At 38.4% G+C, this 23206-nt stretch overlaps 4 protein-coding genes across 6 annotated transcripts; 1 reads left to right on the top strand and 3 right to left on the bottom strand.

Moving 5' to 3' along the window:
- Positions 1 to 2107: 2107 nt before the first annotated feature.
- On the bottom strand, positions 2108 to 5393 carry LOC141813289 (phosphatidylinositol 4-kinase gamma 7-like). Its single transcript, XM_074701228.1, has 2 exons — positions 5165 to 5393; positions 2108 to 4488 (listed from the first exon to the last, which is right to left on the bottom strand). The coding sequence occupies exon 2, from the start codon at positions 4250 to 4252 to the stop codon at positions 2342 to 2344; it is 1911 nt and encodes a 636-aa protein (XP_074557329.1). The 5' UTR covers positions 4253 to 4488; positions 5165 to 5393; the 3' UTR covers positions 2108 to 2341.
- Positions 5394 to 7941: 2548 nt separating this feature from the next.
- Positions 7942 to 9925, bottom strand: LOC141813231 (F-box protein PP2-A13-like). Its single transcript, XM_074701159.1, has 3 exons — positions 9520 to 9925; positions 9179 to 9297; positions 7942 to 8547 (listed from the first exon to the last, which is right to left on the bottom strand). Exons 1-3 carry the CDS (start codon positions 9835 to 9837, stop codon positions 8127 to 8129), a joined length of 858 nt encoding a protein of 285 aa, XP_074557260.1. The 5' UTR covers positions 9838 to 9925; the 3' UTR covers positions 7942 to 8126.
- Positions 9926 to 12404: 2479 nt separating this feature from the next.
- LOC141813232 (uncharacterized) lies at positions 12405 to 18529 on the bottom strand. 2 transcript variants are annotated; one of them, XM_074701160.1, is made up of 8 exons: positions 18299 to 18529; positions 17077 to 17232; positions 15084 to 15288; positions 14697 to 14761; positions 14568 to 14612; positions 14091 to 14212; positions 13575 to 13680; positions 12405 to 12633 (listed from the first exon to the last, which is right to left on the bottom strand). In XM_074701160.1, the coding sequence occupies exons 2-8, from the start codon at positions 17197 to 17199 to the stop codon at positions 12598 to 12600; spliced, it is 702 nt and encodes a 233-aa protein (XP_074557261.1). In that variant the 5' UTR covers positions 17200 to 17232; positions 18299 to 18529; the 3' UTR covers positions 12405 to 12597. The 2 variants fall into 2 exon arrangements, with proteins under 2 accessions (XP_074557261.1, XP_074557262.1); XM_074701161.1 differs by lacking the exon at positions 18299 to 18529 and adding an exon at positions 17641 to 17682.
- An 899-nt stretch (positions 18530 to 19428) lies between these two features.
- On the top strand, positions 19429 to 23082 carry LOC141813579 (nuclear speckle RNA-binding protein A-like). Of its 2 annotated transcripts, none has more exons than XM_074701541.1 (6): positions 19429 to 19612; positions 21285 to 21406; positions 21488 to 21701; positions 21778 to 21839; positions 21921 to 22020; positions 22609 to 23082. In XM_074701541.1, the coding sequence occupies exons 1-6, from the start codon at positions 19504 to 19506 to the stop codon at positions 22707 to 22709; spliced, it is 708 nt and encodes a 235-aa protein (XP_074557642.1). In that variant the 5' UTR covers positions 19429 to 19503; the 3' UTR covers positions 22710 to 23082. The 2 variants fall into 2 exon arrangements, with proteins under 2 accessions (XP_074557642.1, XP_074557643.1); XM_074701542.1 differs by having other exon boundaries at positions 21921 to 22002.
- Positions 23083 to 23206: the final 124 nt, after the last annotated feature.

Genomic DNA, 23206 nt, shown 5'->3' on the forward strand with positions numbered 1-23206 from the left:
TAAATTTATCAATAAATTTTGATTAAAATTTATTGATGGATATAAAAAATTCTATTCGGATCTATATAAACTTCTATGAATTTTATAGTATTTAAGAGTCTAAATATATTCTTATTTATTATTTTTAAAAAATTAACACCGCTGTGATGTTAATTTTTAAATTATAGTAAAAAATATTTTTATTTTAATTATTTTTTCATAGCTTTTTTTAATGATTAATATGATGTTTGACATCATGCATCCTAATTTAAAAAATAATAATTTAATGAGAGAGGAAAGAGATAAAAAAAAAAGAAAGATAATAATCCACTATTGATGAAAAGAGTAAATTAAAAATTAAGTACGTTCTTTAAAAAAGATACAACTAATGTACATCTTCTAGGAATATTTAGATGCAATCTTTAAAGAATTGCCAAAGTAAATTTGATCAAAATGATTAGTGCCCTTAAAATAATATGTCTCTGTCTTAAAGCAACATTGATTTTAGATAAAAACATAATAGATATAGATAAAATGCTGATTTTGTCATTTTTAAAAAATTGCTCTTTGAACTATATAAATAATTAATAAAATACTTTTATTTATTTATTTACGTTTTTCGACTTTATGTTTAAAAATATTAAAAACATCCAATATTTTTTTCAGTATAAAATACTCTTATTTATTTTCTTATAAACCGAACAAGAAACAGAGTAAAATAAATTTCTCACTACAGTAAGATCTCAATCTCTTCCCTGTTTTTCTTTCTTTTTAGAATTCCTACTCACTCCCAAACTATCTGATTCTACTAACTGAAATCTTAAACATAAAAATTTAATATTTATAGATTTAATCTGACTCCATATCTTCGAGGTTCAAGCTTCAAAATTCATCCTCCGGCGTTCTCTGGCTATGAAATCCGTTGCCTTCCGGTCGACGTCGGCGACCCATCGCCCCTCCTTCCACTGCGCTAACTCTTCCTCCTCTGGACCCACAGCCTCCGGCAGCCCTGCATGGTGAGACTTGGAGCTGGAGAAGCAACTTCCCATGCTTTACTAGTCGATGCAGAGGCAGATGGCTCACTGTTCTCGGCTTAGGTTTGCTCTGTTTTGCTGCGCACTGAGAGAAGAAGCTCTGCTGTTGCAATTTATAGGCGGTTGCAGAAGGCTAAATCGCTTGCATTCTCTTCGTTCGAATTAATATGAACAGGTTGATGACTCTCGAGAGGACGGTCGATTCCATTCTCGTCCTTCTCTGTCGCTTCGTGGAAGAAGACCAACTGTTTCAGGATTCCTTGACCCCATTGACTTTGACAGTTGACAGTCTACGCGTTCGGCCGGTTCATCTTCGGCTCACAAATTGTTCGATGAAATGCAGGCCACTGAACGATAGAAGCTCATCAGCAAGACGTTGAAGTAGTTCATGGAAAGTTGAGTAGATCGATTTGCCAATTTTTGGAGATTGTAACCTTAGGTTTCAGAGGTAGCTACTGATTGAATCCAGGGTGGGTTTCAGTGGATGCATAAAATAGGAAATCCATTCCTTTTGTGCAAATGCTTCAAAAGATCATTCCTTTTGTGCAAGAGTAGGTGCAAGGCATTTCTGTTCAAGGATGCGAGGTCTGGAACTTGTTCTTGACGGTGTTCTCAGAACTGTAGTAGGGCTACTAGTTCTGACAAGTTTTCTTTTGTTGGTGCATCTGTTGAATACCAACACCAAATGGATATCATCACCATTCCCCATCAATCTTATCATCTCGAGGGCCACAAAAGTTGCAGGGTTGGCGTGGTGCTGCGGTGAGGGTGACCTGCGAACTGCAGGTCCCGGGAACATTCAATTGCGGTGGCAGCAGGCAACCACACCAAAGACGAAAGGTTTATCGGCTTGCTGGGTGGTCCTGCCTGCCCTGCCCTGCCCTGCAACTGCAGGGTTTCAACGTGCTCCCCTGCTTTTCTGCCACCTGCATGGATTCAATACACTGCATGGGTTTCTTCAAGACAGTGCTGCTGCCCATAAGTTTGGATGTCGTCGCTGAGCTCATTCATTTTGTCACTGTCTAGTGTTTGGTAAGAAAGCAGAACGTAGGGAGAGAGAGATGATTAAGGTCATCGTTTTATATCGAAAAGAATTTACATGAATTTTTTTTCTAGTTTTATTTCAAGCAACTACAACCTACAAATATACAGAGAGCAGCACAAGGCGCAAGCTCACTTTCTCACCAATTTCTGAGGTGTTTGTTATTCCCACAACACTGGAAGAGCGTGTGTTACACCTACAAGAAAAGGGCAGCCCAAACAACAGAACTCGAAAACATTAGCAAGCACAACCAAACCCTTTTTCTCCTCTATAATCTCCTTCCTACTCAAAACTGGCAAGAAGTGCCCAGCCTTTGCTTCTGCTTCTGGCCAGAGGCCAAGCTTTTGCGATTCCGGAATGCATTCAGCAACAACTCCTGGAAATGCTCGAGAAAAGCCCCCCATTGTTCTTCGTCCATGTCGGAGAGCTTCACGAAACTGGTGCTAGAAGGAAGCGTTTCTTCCGCGCTCCTGCTGTTTCCGCCCACAATATCCCTATTGATCACCTTCCTAAGGATAGTGTTTCGGTTGTGAGCTCCAACCCTGTTCCTTTGCGCCTTTTCCGTGAAGCTGATGGACTTGAGTGATGCAGAAAGGGTGGCGGTGTGAGGAAGTTTATCCTGAGCACTTGAGAAGCCATTGCTTTCTGCCGCAGTGATCTTTTTATTCTCCTCGTCGCTGTCCTCATCATCTTCCTCTATGCTTTCCTCCAACTTCGACAGACCAAAGGATTGAAGTGAGTTGTACATAATATGCTGATCTTCCTCGCATTCCATGAGAAACTGGAATGTGTCTTCCTCTTCAAGATCAGAATTCAAGGAAAACACCTCTCTCTCTTCCACAAACTTCCTTACTTCCATGCATATGAGCTCCAACTCACTGGGCTCTTCTTCCATTCCACTAAATTCTCGGCTCATCATCTTGCCAATCTCCGATAGGCAAAGCCCAAAAGCTGCTGCTTCCTTCAGGAAAATTGTGCACAAAACCAAAACTCGGAGGCAGGCTTCCCGAATCATTGGCAGTTCCATCCGAAGCATGTCACAATCTTTAACTGGATCAAGATTAGCTATGTAGTCTAACTCATCCTTTGAAAATGGCACGGATGCCTGTGGCCAGTGAATCCACTCGAAATAAGGATCCTCCAAGCCCTCTGGCAAGCAGAGACCATGATCTATGGGGATCAGCTCCATTCTTCCTCCAAATCTACCAACCCCATTCTCAATCTTTCTCACCAACAAATTCCCAGCATGCCTGTCGGTGTTGAAAATACGGATGTCAAGTATGCCAATTCTGTGTATCGCGGCAACAGGAAAACTCGATGTTCCATGGTCACTAGCATCGAAGTCGTGTGGAATGAACTGCTGGAATGAAGCAATCTTGCTGATAACCCGTTGCTTCCTGACTCCATTCCAGTTACTGTTATTCATCTCATTGTTGACATGGAACACTGAGTGGGTGATCTTTACAAGCGAAGTTGGAGGAACATTTGCAAAGTTTCCATAGTCCAGAAGATATGCAGCAACCTCCCTGAAGCCTGTCTCGCCGACACGCACGGACCTTTTAAGGCCTGGCTGACCAAGGGCTCTTCCAACAAAACCTTTAGGGTTGTTAGGTGCAAATGGCTCCTCGTCAGTTGGTTTCACAATTGCAATTTTGTCACCCTTCTTATTCCTGAAGTAGTAGGCACCTCCAAGTCCATTATGAACAGGCACAGGATCAATGCCATTTTTGATAGCCTTTGCCGCATCCTTGATGATCTGTTTCGTTCGAGCACAGCAACTTGAGCAACCCAAAATCTCAATTGGCCCACCTAAGTCCCTCTGTTCAAGATCTTTCATGGTCGGGGACAGGCATGGAGTAGAGCAACTCCTGTGCATGGAATTGCGGGTGAGAAGCAATGGGGAATCACTGCGGACAGCACTCAGATCATTCTTTAACTCAAGATCACCAAATGTGAGCGAGCTCTGCTCAGTGGGAACATTGAGAGCAATCTGCAGTTTTCTCTTCACACTGTGCGCGTTATCTTGACGGTCTAACTGGAGAACATGCACACAGCCAGTCTCGGTCTGGACAAACACTCGTCTCCTTCCTACTGGTTTGGCATCACAAACTCTGTTGCCACAGAAATCGCCACTGGAAGAATGTAACACTGCAACTGCCATCTGGGTCTGAACAGGACTGTCCAAGTTGGGAGTCATGGAAATCACAAAGGACGTAGTTAGTGAAATGAACGCAAAATCTTCTTCCGCTTCTTCGTGCGCACGCCAAACACAGAGGCCGACGCGGTTACGGAAAGGGGAAGATGAACAGTAACGATCATTAATTGGAAGGAGACCACACGCCTTACGTCAACAACAGAGAAAAGATGTTATGGAGGCCAAAACGATTCCTTCACATTCCCAGAGCCATTTGCTGTGCAGGAAGAACCAAAAAACTGCAAGAATAGTAAATCGTCAAACTGAGCCATGATATGCACAAATCGTGAACTTATAATACAGGTTAAAATCGATCGGCTCCATTTTTTTTGCGCCATGGAAGGGGACGAAAAGGAAGCAGAAAAAAACTTATGATGCGCAAAAAAAAGCTTTTTTTATCGACATATCGAAGAAAAAGTCGAACTGATTGCATGCCGAATCTCGAATCTATTACTTTCGTAAAAGCAGCAACCTACATGAGGAAGCCAGCGATACCTCAAGAGTCAAGAATAGAAAGCCTTTTGAAAACATAAGGTAAGCCTTCGCCATCCATCGATGCATATCTCCCATCCGGAGACAAATATACGTCCCAAGAATCGAACGTTGAAAGCTAGAAACTAGCCAGTAGATTCAAAGATATCGAATCATCATCCGACACGGTGAAATTTGGTAATATTACAAGAGGAAAAAACCAAAAAGAAAAGTTTTCAGAAAAGATAGAAGATAGTTTCCTTTCCTACCAAAAATTGGGAAGAAAAATTCAAACGACACGCCTTTCTGACAATACATAGAAACCAACTGCGGACGCAGGTAATTTTACACACAAACAATCGGTGGCACGAAGCCGCCACAGTTTCCAAACCAAAATCGACGCCAACCCTAGAGCCAGATCTAGCAAAAAATAAAAACACTTACACGAGCAGTAGCTGGTTAAGCTCTACCGATCAAACAGCACGGGATCCAAAATCCTAACACGAGCTCCGGCCGAAACAAGGAAAACCGACGCCCGCCGTCAGATCCGACCCCCCGCAGCACGGCAAGGACCGGGAGCCGACGGCTCAAATCTATCAGCACCGCGACAGGGGGCGGCGAACCCTAAACGACCAGCCTCGGACCCTCCTTCCCACGCTTCACCCCGATCCCAAACCGCGGCCCCTGTTTCTCCCTTAAATAAACAAGTTCGATGTCCTCGCCATGGCGGGCGACAAGGGTTAAGGAACAAACCATGGTCGGGTCAAGGTTCTTCCTACCGCGTCCTCGTAGATTTGTCCCACGCGACACGATCAACACCGTTCACGAAGACGTCCCCATCAACCATACTATTTGTCCCACTGGTCTCAATGCTACTCCGTCAGCTACCCGCGCTTCTAATTGGAGGCCTGTGCGTGTGGTCCCACATAAAATCTATTGGTTACCCTTTTAGGGCAGAGGCGCGGGACCCGCATAAGGAGGGGTAGATTAATGGCGGGAGGCAGGCCGAAGGAATGGAAGAGTCTGGAAGAAGCAGGAAGACCGTCGGATGAAGCGGGATGCGAGCTGTCAGATAAGACCGAGAGAGTGACGTGGAGGATAACGATTGGACTTTTTTGGCGAACGGACCCTGGCGGAGTGGGGGCCGTTGAATCTTTGTATAGAATCTTCATAATGACTGCGTGCATTACAAATACAAATACTTAATTATTAAATATTTTATAATCATAATATTTTTAGAGATGCACGTTCTATTAAAAAAATGGACTGAGATGCTATGCTGTCTGGAAACGGCATTTACACCGACGTTCCCGTTTCCGAAACGGGAGGAAACGTTTCCATCCGTGGAAACTTACCAGAAACGGGATCCAGTCCGAGAAATCCGGCGTGGAAAGCCCGAAGCGAAGAGGGCGTACGAAGAGATATTTGAGGTTCATTCCCAATTTCCGAAACTCAAAGCTCTAGAACCGATCAAACTTACCCGAATCTGGCCTTCCTTGCTCGGTTTGTCGCGCCGATCGCCGCCGTCCTAACAGCCGATCGCGCCACCTCTGGCAATCAAGCAACCACGCAAGCAACCACGCGATCGAAGATCTGGGACCTCCGGTAGCTTCCCCGTCGCCGGCTCCAGCTGCCAGCCCCTCCACGTCGCACGATCGGAGCGAAGAAGAGGAAACAGGGGTGGCTGCGTGAAAGAGGGGAAAGAATCGCGAATTTCGGGGAGAAGAAAAGCGTAGCCGGCTTTTAGGGTTTAGGCTTTCCTTAACGGGTTGAAATCCTATACCCCTTTAGCCTTTAACCCATTAACCCTTTTTACCCATTAACCTTTAACTCATTTAATCAATTACTCTTTAATTGCATGAAACTAAAGTTAATTGGGTCTTTTAATTGGGTTCTCAATTGGGCTTCCTAATAGCTTATTAGGACTAATCTAATTAGCTATGTAAGTAGGTTGGGATTTAACATTTAATTAGGGGTAAATTTCTTTACGAATTACCCCTTGAATCCGGAGGCATGGAGAGGGGGACGGTTTGGAAGAGGGATCAACCGAGGAGGAGGAATAAAAGGGTCGGCGTTTCGATGCGTGTGGTACAGATAGATAAGATTTATAGGAAATATTCATAGTATTTGATGAGGTCATCGACGTTTCCAAAATATGGAAACTTCAACTATTGCCGTTTCCCGTTTCCATTTCCGCGTTTCCCGTTTCCCGTCTCCAAGTTTCCAGACAGCATAGCTGAGATGTCTTTTTTATATATAAAAAAATATTAAATCGTTGAAGATAATGCAAATTGATCGTGGACGATGATGACATGATCCCTTCTTATTTGGCATTATTCAATGCCACGTTGGCTTAATGCATAAGTTTAATGATGGAGCGGTAAAAGATTTAATGGTTTATTCAAATATCTACGTTATGAGAAAAAATTAAATATTAAAAAAAATACAATTGTTTATCTCATTTAAAAATTAAAAATGGGAAATAAAATTATAAAATGTCAATCACAATTTTTTTTTAAATGATGGAGAATGTAGAGATGCAAATTAATACATATACATATCATGATACTCCAAACCTACCTTAAAATTTTGAGTTTATTTTCTTTGTAAAAAAAGTTTAAGAGTTCAAAGATTTTAATACCTCAAATGGCATCGAATCCTAAGAAAATCTATATATTTCTTGTTTTTACCCTGTAATATAGGCAAAATATATTGCAAACTCTTATTATTTTAATCCCTAATCATTAATTAACATCTATAACTTACCACATTTTCAACTCAAATGTTAAAGACTGCCTGAATTATGAGAGAAATTTTGACTATCTTAAAATCTTGAATAACATTTTCAAATGAAATTTCAAAATGTTTCCAAAAACAAAAATCACAATAATTCAAACATTTTGTTAATGTAGAAGAAGAACCTTCTGTTTATCAAGTACACAAGCAAAAGAAAGGCATAGGAAGGGAAGATAAAGAAAGTAATTAAAAGCTCAGCAAAGATACATCACATGCAGAACCACAATCTAGATTTACTATTACTCCTTTATCTAAAGGATTGTTAAAATCTTAGGTAACTTGTTAAACAATCCCCACATTTAAGAGTTCTTTAAAATGTCCCTGAAGTTTCATTAAAGCCAAAACACCCTACTAAGATTTCAATTCTATTGCCAAAATGCCATCTATCCATTAACAGGTACCTTAGGAGCATTTTTACAGCAAAATGAAAAATTGAAAGGCATTTCAGCATTAAATATAATGGAACATTTTTGCAAAGAAAAGGAATTTATTCTGGGGAGGAAAAGAGTTGAGTCCTAGATTTTGGAAACTAGTAATCTAGAAGATGATATAACAAAACCTCACCCCTCACACTACACTTTAGGCCGGCAATTCACCGTTCCATGCCGAGTTAAAGAGGGCAGGGAACAGAACTGAAGCCCTTTGGCCGGATAGAAACTAAATCAACACAAAGACCTCTTTTCATGTGTGTGCAATCAATTTGAATCATTGAGAACTTGACTGTAATGGGTGCATCGGAGTTTCCCACAACAAAGTCCCCTACATGGTAATCGATCCAAATTCCAGGGTCATCCAAGTAACACTTAGATTGAGCAAATTGGCCATTTGAGGTTGATAGTTGAAACCTAACAGGCTTCAAGTCCCACCCACGGATGTGCTCCGGGCTATAAACCTGACGACCGAGTCGCATGTTGGCCTTGCCTAAGCGGAGACGGAAGTAGAGGCTATATGTACCTTCAGGGAAGCAGAATTCTTGTTCCCCGCGAACCTCAAGCCACCAAGTCTGATGAAGGTATGCAACTGTGCGAAACCTACAAGACAATTGCTTCATGTCTACGACTTTACAAACAAAAAGATGAAAGAATAGACAAAGAAACACTTTAGATGATGACATAACTATGACCGATATCGTAGCTACAAATAGACAATGGAGAACCTTTCTAATCATATCATAAAGAATAAATATCAGTAATAACAATTGAGCAACCAGACTATCACAAACAATGAAGCAGTCACTATTCTGTGGCAATGCATTGCTTATTGGTTCTAATAAAAGATGTTAATCAGCAATCTAAATATGCATATTGAAAAATATTATTTTGTTAAAGAGCTGAAAACCAGGTAATGCAATCTAATAGAATGTTAAATATTACCATTAAACTTCACAACTACTTTGTTAGCTCGCTTGTGTGGATCATTCAATGATTACTCTTATTGATCAATTGCATTACTCTTCCTACTCATCATCTTTTTAACTATCATAGGACAAGCTAGAAATGCTTGAAACGGATATGAAAAGCATCATGAATCTCATCAGAATTATATTGATTTAACTTCCTGTATCAAAGCAAGGCTCTTAAGTATATCATCTTTCGAACCATTAATGCCACTAGAAAGTATATGAGAAAGGCAACACATGAGTAGCCAAGAAGGGATATTTACTTTGATTCTGCTGTTGGAATGAAGCTCCAGTATCTCCTATCACCAATTCCAGTTATTGTCAACGCCTTGGACGAAATCTCGATACAGATCAAACCTCCATTTTTGTCCAAGTAAAATTCCTGCATGTTCCACCACCAAGTTTCTCATCAAACAAGAACAACATCAATTTTTCAGTGAATCAGGTGACTGATCAGAGATGATAAAAGATCCGTCTCTATGCATAAACAAGGAAAAAGGATCAGAATTCCCAAATTCTAAGATCTATAAAATAAGAAAAGGAACCGAAAAAATTGACCCATACCTATAGAATAAGAAAAGGAACCGACAAAATTGACCCATACCGTGTGTTCCCCGTCGAAGGCATTCCGACGACAAAGCAGCGCGAAGATCTGCTTCTTGCCAAGCTCGCGCCCACCGGAACTCTCTTCGCCCAACGCTCTACTCAGCAAATACCTATAATTCCTCGGAAGCTTCGTCTCCCACACGAAATCCGCCGACGCCGCCCCTCGGAACACCCGGGAGAGGCGCGCGAGACTGCAGATCTGGGTCGGGTCCAGCCGTAGCATGATCTCCGCGACGCAGCCCTCGGGCAAGTCCCCGAGGCCGGTCCGACCGCTTCCCCCTCCCAATCCAGCGTCGCTCGAAGCTCCGGCCCCCATTCCTCACACCCTAACTCGTACACTCCGACGACGACGACGGCGGCGAGCAAAGAAGCGACTTCTAGGGCGTCTGGGGGATGGCTAGGTGGGGCGGAAGCGGTAGAGCGTGAGGGATTTGGAGGTGAGCAACAGGGCGACGGCGGATCGAGCCGGGGAAAGCGGCGGATTCAGGTGGCGGAGGAGAAGCCGACCATCCATTCTTCCGGCCAAAGCCCAACAACTAGTGTCTATGGATAATACAAATCATTATATAAACAAGAAGAAGCAGCAGCAGCAGTCCCTTTTCTTCCATTTATTGCAATATTTATTATATTTATAATTTAAAAAATATATTTATTTTTAGATAATTAGTGTAAACCTTTCAATCCACCTAACAACATTCCATTGATTGGTCTGCGTCGTCAAATATCTTAGCGATTATGTTGGGTGAAATCATAAAATCTGGAAATCTTGCATTTCGCCTTTAGGAATTTAAGAAATTTGTAAAACCCCCTTTTTGACTTTATTAAAATATCACCCTGTCATTTTCGTAACTACGTAATGATACTAGTGGTTTAATGGATGAAATTTAAAAGGTTTTTTAATGATAATTTGTAAAAATTTTAAATGTATTTTTAAACGATACTAAACTTGATTTTAAATATATATATATATATATATATTATGATTTAATTAATTCTAAAAATGATCCAATCTGATCTCATATAAATTTTTTATTAAAAGACGATTCACATAGTAGGACTTTTAAATTTCTCAAATACAATGTGTATGAAATTTAAAATTTTTATTGTTTAAAGAGTCCGTCTCATTTCAAAAAAAAAAAAAATCCACCACCCCAACGGTTAGCCCCACGACCACTTGTGATGAAGTAAATCAAGAAAAAAAAAAGGTGAATTCGTCACCCCAACGGTCTCACACGGTTAGCTCCACGACCACCTGTGAGAAGGTAAATTGAGAAATTACAATAGCCATAACGGAAGAAGATATTAACGATCTCACACGGTTAGCCCCACGACCACCTGTAAAGAGGTAAATCGAGAAATTACAATTAGCCACGACGGAAGAAGATATTCGAACCCTTGTCCTCTTCTAAAATTCTACTTCGTCATAACCAACTCAGCTATGCCCTAGAGGCAGAAAAAAATTATCTTGGGTAAACTTTTTATAGTGACCGACCCCACTGCCGAAACGGCTTCATAGTCAGAAAACCCTCTAAGGAATTTTTTAAAAGTATGATACCACTATGTTAATAAAAGTCTACTTCCGAAACAATACCTCAGTTAACAGGTATATATTGCTAAAAGGACTCGAACTCGAAATCTCAGACAACACATGTCTTCATGCTTATCACTTGAGATAAGTAACTTCGACTACCATCGTATTATAATCTTGAGGGATAATCATATCATTTTCGACAAAAAGGTAGAATCTGTCATCCCAACGGTCCCACACGGTGGTCTGTACCACGATCATATGTGAGAAGATAAATTCGAGAAATTCCAATTGGTCACAATAGAAGAGGGTTTCAAACCCTTATCCTCTCTATAAATTTTATCGAACTAACTCAACTATGTCTCGAGAACATGATAATCATACCATCGTATTATAGTCCGGAGGGCTAATTATGTTTAGTATATTATGAAAATATAGCGTGGACTCAAGTTGAGCACTGATTTGTTAAGCACGATCAACATGACAGGGAAGGGCCCCTGGAATCACGGGCTATGCCCATTCACTTGATTTGATAAACCTATTTTGGCACGTGATCAGATCGCTTGCAAGAATGTCGGAGGATCATGAGCCGGCAAAAAGAGATTATAATTTTTAAAATTTATTTTATCTTTATTTTAATCTTTATATGCTTTTTAAAGAAAAAGGGAACTTGCAGGTCACGGGCCAAGTGATAAGACTACCATGTTATTTGTGGCAAGTGGGCTCATTAATGATTAAAGTGCACATGTTGAATTATTCTGAATTACATGAAATTATTAAGCATACAAGTCGAATCATTCTAAATTAAATTAAATTATTAAGTGCAGTTTGTTGTATTATAGGTCGATACAAGGCATGCTGATTAACAAATGATGTGTATGGTGTATATATAATATTACAAGTAGAGGTACAGAAAGGGATCAAAGCTAGAAAATGTTAAATTTGCAGAATAAAATCAGACAGAAGCATAGAGACAGTTCAGATGGAATAGTTTCTCTTTCTTTTTAGGGATAAATAGAAAAGAAATTGATACTTTTTGGAGCTAATAATTCAGTGTTCATTGTTTCTATTCTCCATCATTTTCTTTATTTTGAAATTTTATAGTTGTTTTTTTTTCTTTCTAGTCTCTTTGGTTAGCTTCACAAACTTCTACTCCAACATTGAGTCCTCATACATACAATGTTGATGATTCACATTAGGTCAAGGCAACCAACATAAATAATTGCATGAAAGTAAGTTATCATCATAAACTAGGATATCTTCATCAATCATGACTCACCGAATAACCGAAGTTGAAATTGAGACGAGTTCGTCGGAGCTAAGCTAGAACATTAAATCTTCTGTTGGACTCGAACTGATAAAAAACATTCAGAAGCCAAGCAACAACAACAAAAGATTCATAATCATATGACAAGGTTGTGCAAGTTTATTTTCACAGCCCCAAAGAAGAACACAAATAGGTCCTTTGCATTTTTTCTTTCTTTTCCTTTTTTTTTCGCCTTTTTTCTTAGTTTTTGTAGACCTCTGCAATTTGATCCAGTGTAACTTTCATCCAAATACCTCCTCTTTGCAAATCGGGCATGCCTGCTTAATAGCAAGATTCATTTTATATAGCCAACAAAAACTTAGATTTTCTATTATTAATGCCAGAAGAGAAGAAGATGATGAGATTACATGTCAATCAAAATATTACGTAACAACATGAGTATTCTTCTTCAACAATTCCATTAAGTGGGGTCGGCTATGCTATTGAACTCGATACCCTACTATAGTTTCTTTAATATTAACCCATATTTATTGAGTCCCTTTGTCTCAGGCACCTTTCACTCTAAGGACTTATTTACTCAATAGGAGAGGAAAGGATTGGAGCACAGTTCAAATGGACAGCTTAAATTGCCCTTCCAAAAGTGGGTAGATGCAAAGGATAAAGGAGAAAGAGAAAAAAAAAACTTAGGTATGTTGTATTTTCAGTTAAAACTTTACTTGATAATGCTCCTAATCCAAGAATATATCTTGACCAACTAATTTTTTTTTCCAACCACCTCTATTCTCTGATTTCTTGTCTCTTCTCGTACCCCTCTCCTTCCCCTGCCCCTTCTCCTACTCCTCTCCCCTTCAGATAGATAAATAAAGCATAATAAGTTTCACTCTTCTACTTATAAAATCTATTAATTGTCTTTGAATGTATACATACTATCTCAACCTATTGAATATTTCTAATATATTCTAGCGCATATATCTATTTCAGTTTTGAAGCTGCTAGATTAGTTACAAGACAAACTTATGCCGACAGTAATTTTCCAATAACTACCATTTTCATGATTCTCTAACTGTAAGCTCCATACCCTTTCATCAATTTTCATTTGCATTAACATCTTTAATCAATTAAGATTTCCAGCTTCAGTTGTAGGTTGATACTTTCTTTTCATAGTAATGCTAAAACATTTATCATTCTTTATTCTAATAGAAAAAACACAATTTCCATATGTAGAAATCATAAACATCAAAAAGGAAGAAAATGTAACCTTGTTTTCCTTCAACCAGCGAATGATGCAACGCGAATGGTAACAATGGTTGCAAGGCAAAGTGATCAACTTCTGTCTTTTGTAATTTGATTTGCAAATGACACATCTGCATAAGAAAGCTCATCATCATTACAAGACAAAGCTTAAAAGAAACATTCTGTGAGCTAGTCGCATAATAGCAATATTGTTTGATTATAATTTTTTACAACTCTCATCTAAAACAGCAATAGACTGGGCTATTTATATAAATGGAATTTCAGCAGTAAACCATGCAAAACAATTTTATTCGTCATTTGGCACGCCAAAGAAATGTTCTATATTTGCTACATATATACACAATTTACTTGAAGAATATCAAATCAACAACTGACCTTATTTCAACAGTCTATTTTGCAAGGACATTAAAAAAAGGTAATTAAGATAAACATGCAGGGACTTTTAGAGTAAACAACTTCAGCAATTTTAAACGAAAGCTTGATACAATAAATACCATTTCTAAGTGACTAAGATACATACTCTTCGTTGCCCTTTCTTGAGAAGAATCTGTGTCTGTGCTCTAGCTCCCTCAAATAAGATATAAGCTCGTCCGACAAACCTCTGCTTTCGCTACCTATTTCATCCTCTAGCGACTGTAATTGCTGTTTACAACAAAACAAATTCAGAAGAGCAGAAAGAATCATACATTAGCTATGGGGGCTGTTTTTAGAAAATGAAAACTCGATTCTGGTGGATGTGGATTGTCAAAATTCTGTTATATGTGTCCTAATTAATTGCTAGCATCTCCACTCAGTCCTGTCTATCTGTCCCAAAACATCTTAAGGTTCAATTCTACTAAATAGTCCTTTGTGACCGATCTCGGAATATCAACATTTCTCTCAGCTACTCCACCCACATATACTGTTTTTTAAATCAAATCTTTAGGGATAAACTAGATAAACAAATTTCTATTAGAATGAAAAAATCTTTGAGGATAAGCATGTTGACGTATTGTACCTCATAAGACATAGAATCTGTGTCAATGTTGTCTTCTCTTATAACCTGTATATCATGAAACATTTAACCAAGATGTGAGTAGAATACCATAGATTATCATAAAAAAAGGTTGGATTGCCAAACAACTACCAGTCTAGGATTGCCATTAGCTGAAGATCCAGCATTTCGGGTAGAAGACTCTATTGTGTTTTCGCCTAAATTAAGCCACAAAAACGAAATTAAAATATATATGAGAATGAACAAAAATTATGCAATAAATCATGCTCCACAATAAAATGTAGAAAATTTGTTTACTAGGCTGTATAAAAAGATGCATTAGCTTTTCATTTTCAAACTTGAAAAAGGATGGTAGTAATTTATCAGTTTTTATTGTTTGCAAAAATCTCATGCATCAATTCAGAACAGGCAGCAAGTTGGTTCAGTTGAAAGAGCATTCAAATAAAAGAAATTCTTGTTACTTTTTCAGAATATATAAATACACAAAGTAGTTAAAATCAATATTGATCTATGGTGTACCATCTTCTGGATAATTTATTGTACTTTCTGGAGCATCAGCAGAACAATCCTCTAGCAATTGATATTGTTGAGCTAAAGCTTCATCATATGCTGATACTGATTGGAGATTACTTTCACCACGAGTCCTTTGGCTGCTTTGGCCAATCTCATGATTTGGTCTATATCTATTGCCTGAATTCTCCAGAAACGACTGATAAACACTTGCCTGCAGAGAGTAGGTGCACAGCAATTTATATTGTACTAACTGATAAGTAAGAGCATTTCCTTTGTAAAAATGTTGGAGTGATGTGTAATATTGCCATATTGAGGGGCTTCCTTACATAATTCTCTGAGGATATTATTTAGGGGATATGATTAGGAAAGAACCTATTATGAATCCCCTAATCTTTCGACTGCACTTCTTCTCCATTGGTACAAAACGTAGGTTTTGTGTTCTAAATCTATCAGTGACAGTATGCTATTCTAAAAAATACATATCACCAGTTGATTCAGTTCATATGTTGGGCTTGTGCCTGCCCATGTGTGAGGGCAAGTGTTAACAATATAAGTTCAAGATAGATGAATCACATGTCACCGATTAACTTCAACGGAAACAATACTTATGATAAGTCACAATATCAAAGTTCTATGGAGAACCAAATTTTTTTCAAGTACTAAGAATATATTTATCAATGACATATATCATACCATGTTTGCCTCAATTATTTAGGGCCACCAACATGGATTATGTCCCTTCATTAGGGGATCCATGCAAAGCTAATAGCCGGTAATGTTCAAATCAATTAGATCATTATATATGAAAATTTTAATTTTTCTTGATCTCCCTCTATCCCTTACCCCCTACACCTTTCATTCTAATTGATTCTAGTCTAACTTAGAGTCTATGGTTGCCTTTTAGAATTACAAATATAATCAGAGGGAAAATCTAAGGTATACATTCCTTAAGAAACTAAAAAAATTGTTTTTAATAAAGTGAAGCCAATAGGCAGATTGTATCAACTAAGAAATATGAAAATTTGGGATATGCACAGGATAAATAGTACCGCATGGTAAAAGAGCGAAAGACATCAAGGTGTCTGTTGGATGCATCCCCATGTGTATATGAATCTAATGCTAGCAAGCAGCCTTGCATGGTAATCCTTTCACACTAAGATGGATTCCCACACCATAAAATGGTACTATTACTCATAGTATGAGTGGCAACATGAAAACCTAAGAAATAAATGTTGAATATGATATGTCCTCAGTATAGATTTTTTTTTTTTTCCTTTCTGCATATTATGTTAGTAAACCAACACATGCCTAAGGATTAACATGTGTGTTTCATTTTATTTATTATTCTTAAGAGAAATCCTTAGCTATATAAACATAAATAGTTTCAAAAATGTAATTGGATACCCAATTAGAGGATGGCCTAACTGATAGGTTGTAGGGTAATGGTAAAAGAGTTTTACATTAAAAACACTGCATCTATTTGTCATTTGTCTGGATCAATTTCCCTCTACAAGATGCCAGCTTTAAATATTAATAAGCTTATGGTGGCCCTTTAAGATCAAAAAGAGGACAAGAAAAAAATACACCCCCAATTCATTGTCTTGTCTAAAGGATGAAGTCTTTTCCTTTCTTAATGTACATTGAACCCGTTTATATATTTAGATGCATTGTTCAATTGAAAGATAAAGGATTGAATATCCATGATAAGAAAAATGAAAGGAACACTAGATGGGAAAGGGACATAGACAATATATTCTTCAGATTGCCTCAGGTGATATGCTTAAATTTATGCAGAAGGTAAATGGAAATCCAAATATGTCACATAAGGGATTTAGACTCTCCTTGTATGGTGGAAAGCAATAAACAAGTGCAAATATTTTTGAGGAAAGCTCCATAGTTCATATGAAATCACATGCATAGGTAGCTAACTTAATCTTATGTGTTTAGTAACCATTCAGAAACAGGTGCAAAAAAAAAGGAAAACACTAAGAGAACTCACCTGAATTGCTATTTCATCAAGATAATAAGCTCCTTCCATATGATCTTCCAAGACTTTTACCACGTGAGTGCCTGTATGGTGAACAGTTACTTCCTGCTTTTCCTGGGTTGCAAGTTCCACCATGTTCACAGTCTACCTCAAAGAATCTCTTTTACTCTGAAGGAACATTAGTATTAATTGCAAAATATACAGAAGAGGACACACACTTCATCACTTCAATGAAGTTTCCATTGACTAGCATACTATTGATGTACAATAATTAGTTAAATTCTGGGGAAATAGTTAGGAAAGAAGAATTGTTGCAGCAGGTGCAGGCAGAGGGAAAATACACCAAATGAGTAAAAGATGAGATTCTAAGAAGCTTTGTGCCCTTTCAAAGCTGTAACTGGTGTAATGAGTCGTCTTCTACAGCTAAAAGATAAGAAAATTTTGCATATTCTTAAGACAGAAATGAAAAGACTACTAAGGTTCAACTGATCTTCTCAAGTCCAATCAGGAAGAGTATAAACTTTTGTTAAAAAAGATAGAAAAGAATCAACGAGAGTAAAGGACTCTGATTTTTACCCTTCCCTATGCAATTGCAAACCATCTTATTGATCCTGTGGCAGATAAGCTGCGCAGAAGACTCTATGCAACATGATAGTTTCCCAGACACTTGCCCAGGATAAATTCCTCTTCACATAACTCAAACAAGATGTTCAAACCATAAGATGGAAAGAAACTACACAATTTTGATAAAAATATCCTGATAAAGTTAATTCAACTATGATCAAGAAACAATTAAGATGAGAACCCCAACAAATCAAGCAAAAAAACGATGCAAACACCAAATAAACATAATAGAAAAACCACTGCGCAGATTTAGAGAACTGGCCAGCTCATTTTCTAGCTAGAATAGCATAGTGAAAAGTTGGTGCGGATCCTACCAAGAGACTCATCATTGATTACTGTCCCAAAAAGTTGTTCTCAAGAACCAATCAAATAGAAACACTCATTCTCCCAACAAAAGAGTACAGAATACTCCCAGAAAAGTTGGTACATCACACACCACCACTCCAGTTCTATCTGGCTTCCCCAAATTCAAGAGATAAAGAGGCAAGCGATCACCAACTAAAATCTCACTCAAATAGTTGAGGCATATACGAAAATCTAAATTTGACGATGAAGGACAAAAAAATCTAAATTTTGCACGGAAATTTGACGATGAAGGAGGAAAACTCACTTTGCGATGTGTCGGCTGCTCCCGATACCTCTGCCCTCTCCGCGCAAGCACATATATAGTTTTTTGATGTGGATCGGTGGGTGGCGTGCGGAAAGATTCCCGTTTTAGAGTTGGAGGCGGATCAGAACCATCTGGTCGGCGGGGCGTGCTCGTCAAGGAAACGGAGTAAAGCAGCACTCGTCCGCTATTGGCGTATTGACTTCAGGTCTCCCCTTCCTGTGGCCCAGCACCGGTCATTTGCATGGAAACCGACAGCATGCAAGCATCAGCTACGCGGTTTCTTTGGTCGCCGTCTCTCCCTATCCGATCGCCATGGCGACGACAAGTCTTCCGCTGCGCTCGACGAAAAATTCATTTTTGCCCTCATAGTTTATCTAATTTTTTGTTTTACCCAACCATTAAATTTTACACCCCCATAATTTTTAAAATTAAATTAAAATATCTTCTTCTTCAATTCGAACCGAGTAAATTTAATAAAATATCTTTTTAAAATTTAACAATTTTTAAAATAAAATATTTACTTATTCTTTTAAATTAAAGGTATTTTTATAATACAATGAAATATTTCAAAATTAATTTCATTATTAAGTCTATTAAATCGAATGCACACGTTTAATAAAGTGTTCGATATAATCTACTATAATTATATTGACTTTTATCATATTATATAAAATTCTATGAAATAGTTTAAAATATATCTAATGAAATAGTGTGACAAGAGGCCCAAACACAATTTCTTCCATCGCCATTATGATGATAGATAGGATTAAACTAATAATTAATGAGTTAATTAAAGAGTAATTCCGTTGATAAGATTAGCATTACCGTTATTAATCAATTTTAACGTACCCAATAAATGGAAAATTATCAATTTAACGTAGATTTGTTCTCACATGTTATCGGGTCGGATCCGACTTGATGGGGTTCACCTAAGAAATTACCATTAATCAGAGGACGATCATCAAAGCTCAGTATACGGTCCAGATGAGCCCACGATGGACGTGTCGCAGAGAAATTTCCCTGCGCGGCTGCTGCTGCTTAATTGCGTCAGTCCGCAGCAGTTTATTATGCGTCCGTCGCCGCGCCATTATATACTGCATCGGTCCTAGGGTTCAATTATCAACGGCGAAGGCAAGTGCTCTGTCCTCTCCGAATCAAACCCTAGTTTTCTCTTCATCCTCCGTTTTTCTTTCGGTTCGGCGACTATGGCAGATGCATACTGGAGGTACGGCGAAGCCCTGCAACAGGCGGCCGCGACGGCGTCCATGGTCGCTCCTTCCGCCGCGCTGAAGCGACCTCGCACTGAGTACGCTGGTTCGTTGTCTGGCTGCTAAGCTACTCTGTTTCCCCATCCAGTTCCCTTTTGATTTGTCATCTTATATGCTTTCCTAATTCTTCTTACTTTTTTTCCCGAGATCTGCTAGGGTTAGTTTTTTTTCCTTGTAGATAAAGTCGTGGCTGTCGATGATGTAATTTTTATTGTCGAGTGAGAGAATTATCCTTTTTGGGTGGGGGCTGTGTGTAGCTAGGAAGGTGGATCCAACCTTATTTTGGAGGGGGGATGATGCACTGACTAGGTCTTTGGATTATTATCTTGTGTAATAAAGAACAATCCTTATGCGCTTGTTTTCCCAATTTGACATCATTTTACGGGTTGTCTCGCTAGGCTGAAAGAATAGTAGTTTGCTTTTCCATGTTTTTTCATCCTATTCCTACAATTTATATGCTCGTTCACATCTAATAACTTGATTGCTATTACAAATAACTTATTTTTTTAGCCCCATAAATTTTATAACATCAATAATATCCGTTGTCTATAGTTTATTTTCCACGATGCCACAGTTTATTATCTTTTTTTTTTTGCAAAATTTTTTGAACCATTTGGTGTTGTTAGTTTGCAAATTGTGTAATATCTTCGACTAAAATTCTGGTTTTTGAAACCTGCCGGATGTCATTACCACTGTGCTTGGTGGTGGTTTGTTATTTTGTAGAGAACCCCTCATGGAGCTCACTATGAGGGGTTACAGAAATTTATTTTCTCTCTGTGAAACTCTCTCATATGTAAAATATTTTTCATCATCTAACTGCGCTAGTTGTATACATATGGATAGGAAAAAACTTTAGAAACTAATGACTTAACTTAAATAGAACAAAAACTAAATATATGAAGTGCACTTTCAGTAACAAGAATGGAATCAATGAAAATATTAAAATGAACGAACATTAAACTTGAGTTTTAGATACCTTAGATCTATCATTCAAGAGGATGGGATAATATTGAGAATATCATTAATAAGATCAATGGTAGAGTTGTAGAGAAGCTTTTATGTGATTGTTGTGCTCCTGATATGCCAAAAGTGTTAGTGTCAAGAAGATAGGAAATGCTACAATGGATATATTGAGATATTATAAAGTATAAATAATATTCTAATATTCAAGAGTAATTGAGTCTTACTTCAATATATGATAGAACAAAAGAAAATAGGTTGTGATGATATATACATGTTCAAAGACTGATTAATAAATTTTACAGTTAAAATGATTGAATCTATCATATTAGAAGGTGTTAGGGGCAGAGGGAGATCAAGAAAAAATAGTTCAATATAAATTAAATTAGTTAAAATATTATAAAGTTTAGTCATATATAGAGCTTAGTGAAGGGATAAAATTATTAAAATTCGTAAGATTCAAATAGGTAGGGCAAAAACTGCTTCATGACGGCAATGGTGGATGGAGCATGGTGATAGGTGAACCTTTCATATGTGACTCTTTAGATGATCCTCTATAGTCTATAGAATTTTTGAACCAAAGTTATTTGAATATTACTACTTGATTGATGTGGAAGAATGGCTTGTTTTAATTTTTGACAATCCTTTTCAGTAGCATAGTGGTTCTATTGGGATATGCATAGGTGATACAATGTTCTATACATTGCTATTGTCATAGAATATTATATCTTACCAAACTGAACTTATTGTTCCTTAAGATATTCCTGGTGGACCTGAAATGCTTGGCTATTACCCTCGGGAAGATGACAGGGTAACCCATCGCACAATCAGAGACACTGAGTCTATTGGTGCGTCATATGACCGCTACTTGCGCAATGGGGTGGGTACTGTATTTTGTGTTGATGTTTCTGACATTTGCTTAAATTCTTCGCTGGAGTTTGATTTTGATACTTTCCTGTAGGTTTCTGCATATCCTGGTGGCGAACCTGTTAGGGCTGTCAGTGGAGGCATAGGTGGTCTCCCTGTTGATGATAGGAGAATACTAGGTGTTGGGGGCTTGGATAGTCGGAGTGTGGGATATGTTGGACGCCCTGAACCTCCACTTCCTCCCGATGCTTCCAATACTTTGTTTGTGGAGGGTGTCCCTGCGAACTGTTCACGCAGGGAGGTGTCTCGTATCCTTTTGACATTTTTTTTAATCTTCTAAGATTAAGATGGAGCACATGGAAATTCCTTTACTCTCTTTTGCAGATATTTTCCGTCCTTTTGTGGGTTTTCGTGAAGTGAGGCTTGTAAACAAGGATTCTAGACATGTAAGTTACACTTTGGTATGACTTCAAAATTGGCAATTGCTGTCCTCATTTTTATTTTTATTTTATTTTTTTTTTTTGCAGCCTGATGGAGAACCACTTATCCTATGCTTTGTTGATTTTACTACTCCAGCCCAAGCTGCAGTTGCATTGGAAGCTTTGCAAGGTGATGACACTATGCCCGGTATATTTGATATCAGGTTTTATTTGGTAGTTTCTATACTTTCTACTCAAGTTCTTGGTTCCTTTTTACTGTCTTCTGTTTCATACTGCACAATAATCTTTAATACTTTTTGGGAAGATATTTCTTGCTGTAGGATCCCTCTTTTTTGTACATTTTTGCTACAACTTTGTCTAGCTTTTCACCAAACTGACAACAGGAAGTTAAATTAGAGTCCGGCCTGTTCATGAACATAGAGGCTTGAGATGCTCGAACACAGGTTTAGTGGTTTAGTTGTGCAGGCCTGCGACGTCTTTGTTGGTAGTAGTGCGTGAAACCACATGAAAATTAGTTACTTTCCTAATCCTCCGGTACTTATGATGATCGAAAGGGATAATAAGTGCACCATAACCGAATTTGATGGTTGGAATAAGAGCATGATCAGTTATTTGTGCGAATCACGTTCCATTTTAGTGACGTTGGCAGGTGCTGATGCCATTGTTATGCTCGTGAAATCACGTGTTTTAAAGTGTGCTATTTACGTTTACGGCAATCCACTAATTTTGGGTGAAATCTGGCTCCGTCCGCACTAGTCACGATTCGATTTTGCAGGTTATAAATTCGACGAAAATGATCGCGATTCAGCCAACTTGAGGCTGCAGTTTGCTCGCTTTACTGGTCCAAGGCCTGGTGGGCCTCGTGGTAGGCGATAAACGTGGGATTTATGTTTCCAGGCGATGCGCAAATCAATGTTTTTTATCCTCTCCGTAAGTGTTGTGCTCGACAAAAGCGTTACTCAGCTGAACAGGATCATTGCTGTGAGATCGCATGCATTCTTGTAGGTTTTGTTGATTTGTGAGGCTCGCTTGCTTGATGCATATTAGACTATCTATATCTGGTTTCTGCCCCATAGAACTAGCTATAACATACTTAACCTGTGAACCTTTGCTGTATTCCTTTTTTTTCGGACCGCCAAAGTTTGTTTGCTACATGAGCACTTCTTAAGTGATGACTAGGCATGGTCTACCCCGTACGATCCTTTTGATTATTACTATATGACAAGTTCATGCTTTTTTATCTTTTGAATTGGTGACATGGTGTTAATTGTAGTGGCTAAGGTAACACCCTGTTTTATGTTCAATTAGCTTTGCTTCTGTGTTACTCTTTAATTCGTGATATTTTTCACCTTGTCAGTACAAGGATTCTGAGG

Source organism: Curcuma longa, chromosome 20 (assembly GCF_044706935.1).
Source record: "Curcuma longa cultivar G26 ecotype Majalengka, Jawa Barat chromosome 20, ITB_CL_G26_1.1, whole genome shotgun sequence".
In the NCBI taxonomy this organism is placed as follows: domain Eukaryota; kingdom Viridiplantae; phylum Streptophyta; class Magnoliopsida; order Zingiberales; family Zingiberaceae; genus Curcuma; species Curcuma longa.

Bases quoted from the DNA above. Each gene is read 5' to 3' on its own strand.
- LOC141813289 (XM_074701228.1), bottom strand. From the start codon at position 4,252: ATGACTCCCAACTTGGACAGTCCTGTTCAGACCCAGATGGCAGTTGCA.
- LOC141813231 (XM_074701159.1), bottom strand. From the start codon at position 9,837: ATGGGGGCCGGAGCTTCGAGCGACGCTGGATTGGGAGGGGGAAGCGGT. The intron at 9,298-9,519 runs GTATGGGTCAAT...TGGAACATGCAG, and splicing joins CCTTCGACGGGGAACACACG to GAATTTTACTTGGACAAAAA. The intron at 8,548-9,178 runs GTAAATATCCCT...ATTGTCTTGTAG, and splicing joins ATTCCAACAGCAGAATCAAA to GTTTCGCACAGTTGCATACC.
- LOC141813232 (XM_074701160.1), bottom strand. From the start codon at position 17,199: ATGGTGGAACTTGCAACCCAGGAAAAGCAGGAAGTAACTGTTCACCAT. The intron at 14,762-15,083 runs GTACACCATAGA...GGCTTAATTTAG, and splicing joins AATAAATTATCCAGAAGATG to GCGAAAACACAATAGAGTCT. The intron at 14,613-14,696 runs GTAGTTGTTTGG...CATGATATACAG, and splicing joins CTAATGGCAATCCTAGACTG to GTTATAAGAGAAGACAACAT.
- LOC141813579 (XM_074701541.1), top strand. From the start codon at position 19,504: ATGGCAGATGCATACTGGAGGTACGGCGAAGCCCTGCAACAGGCGGCC. The intron at 21,840-21,920 runs GTAAGTTACACT...TTTTTTTTGCAG, and splicing joins TAAACAAGGATTCTAGACAT to CCTGATGGAGAACCACTTAT. The intron at 22,021-22,608 runs GTATATTTGATA...TCGATTTTGCAG, and splicing joins AGGTGATGACACTATGCCCG to GTTATAAATTCGACGAAAAT.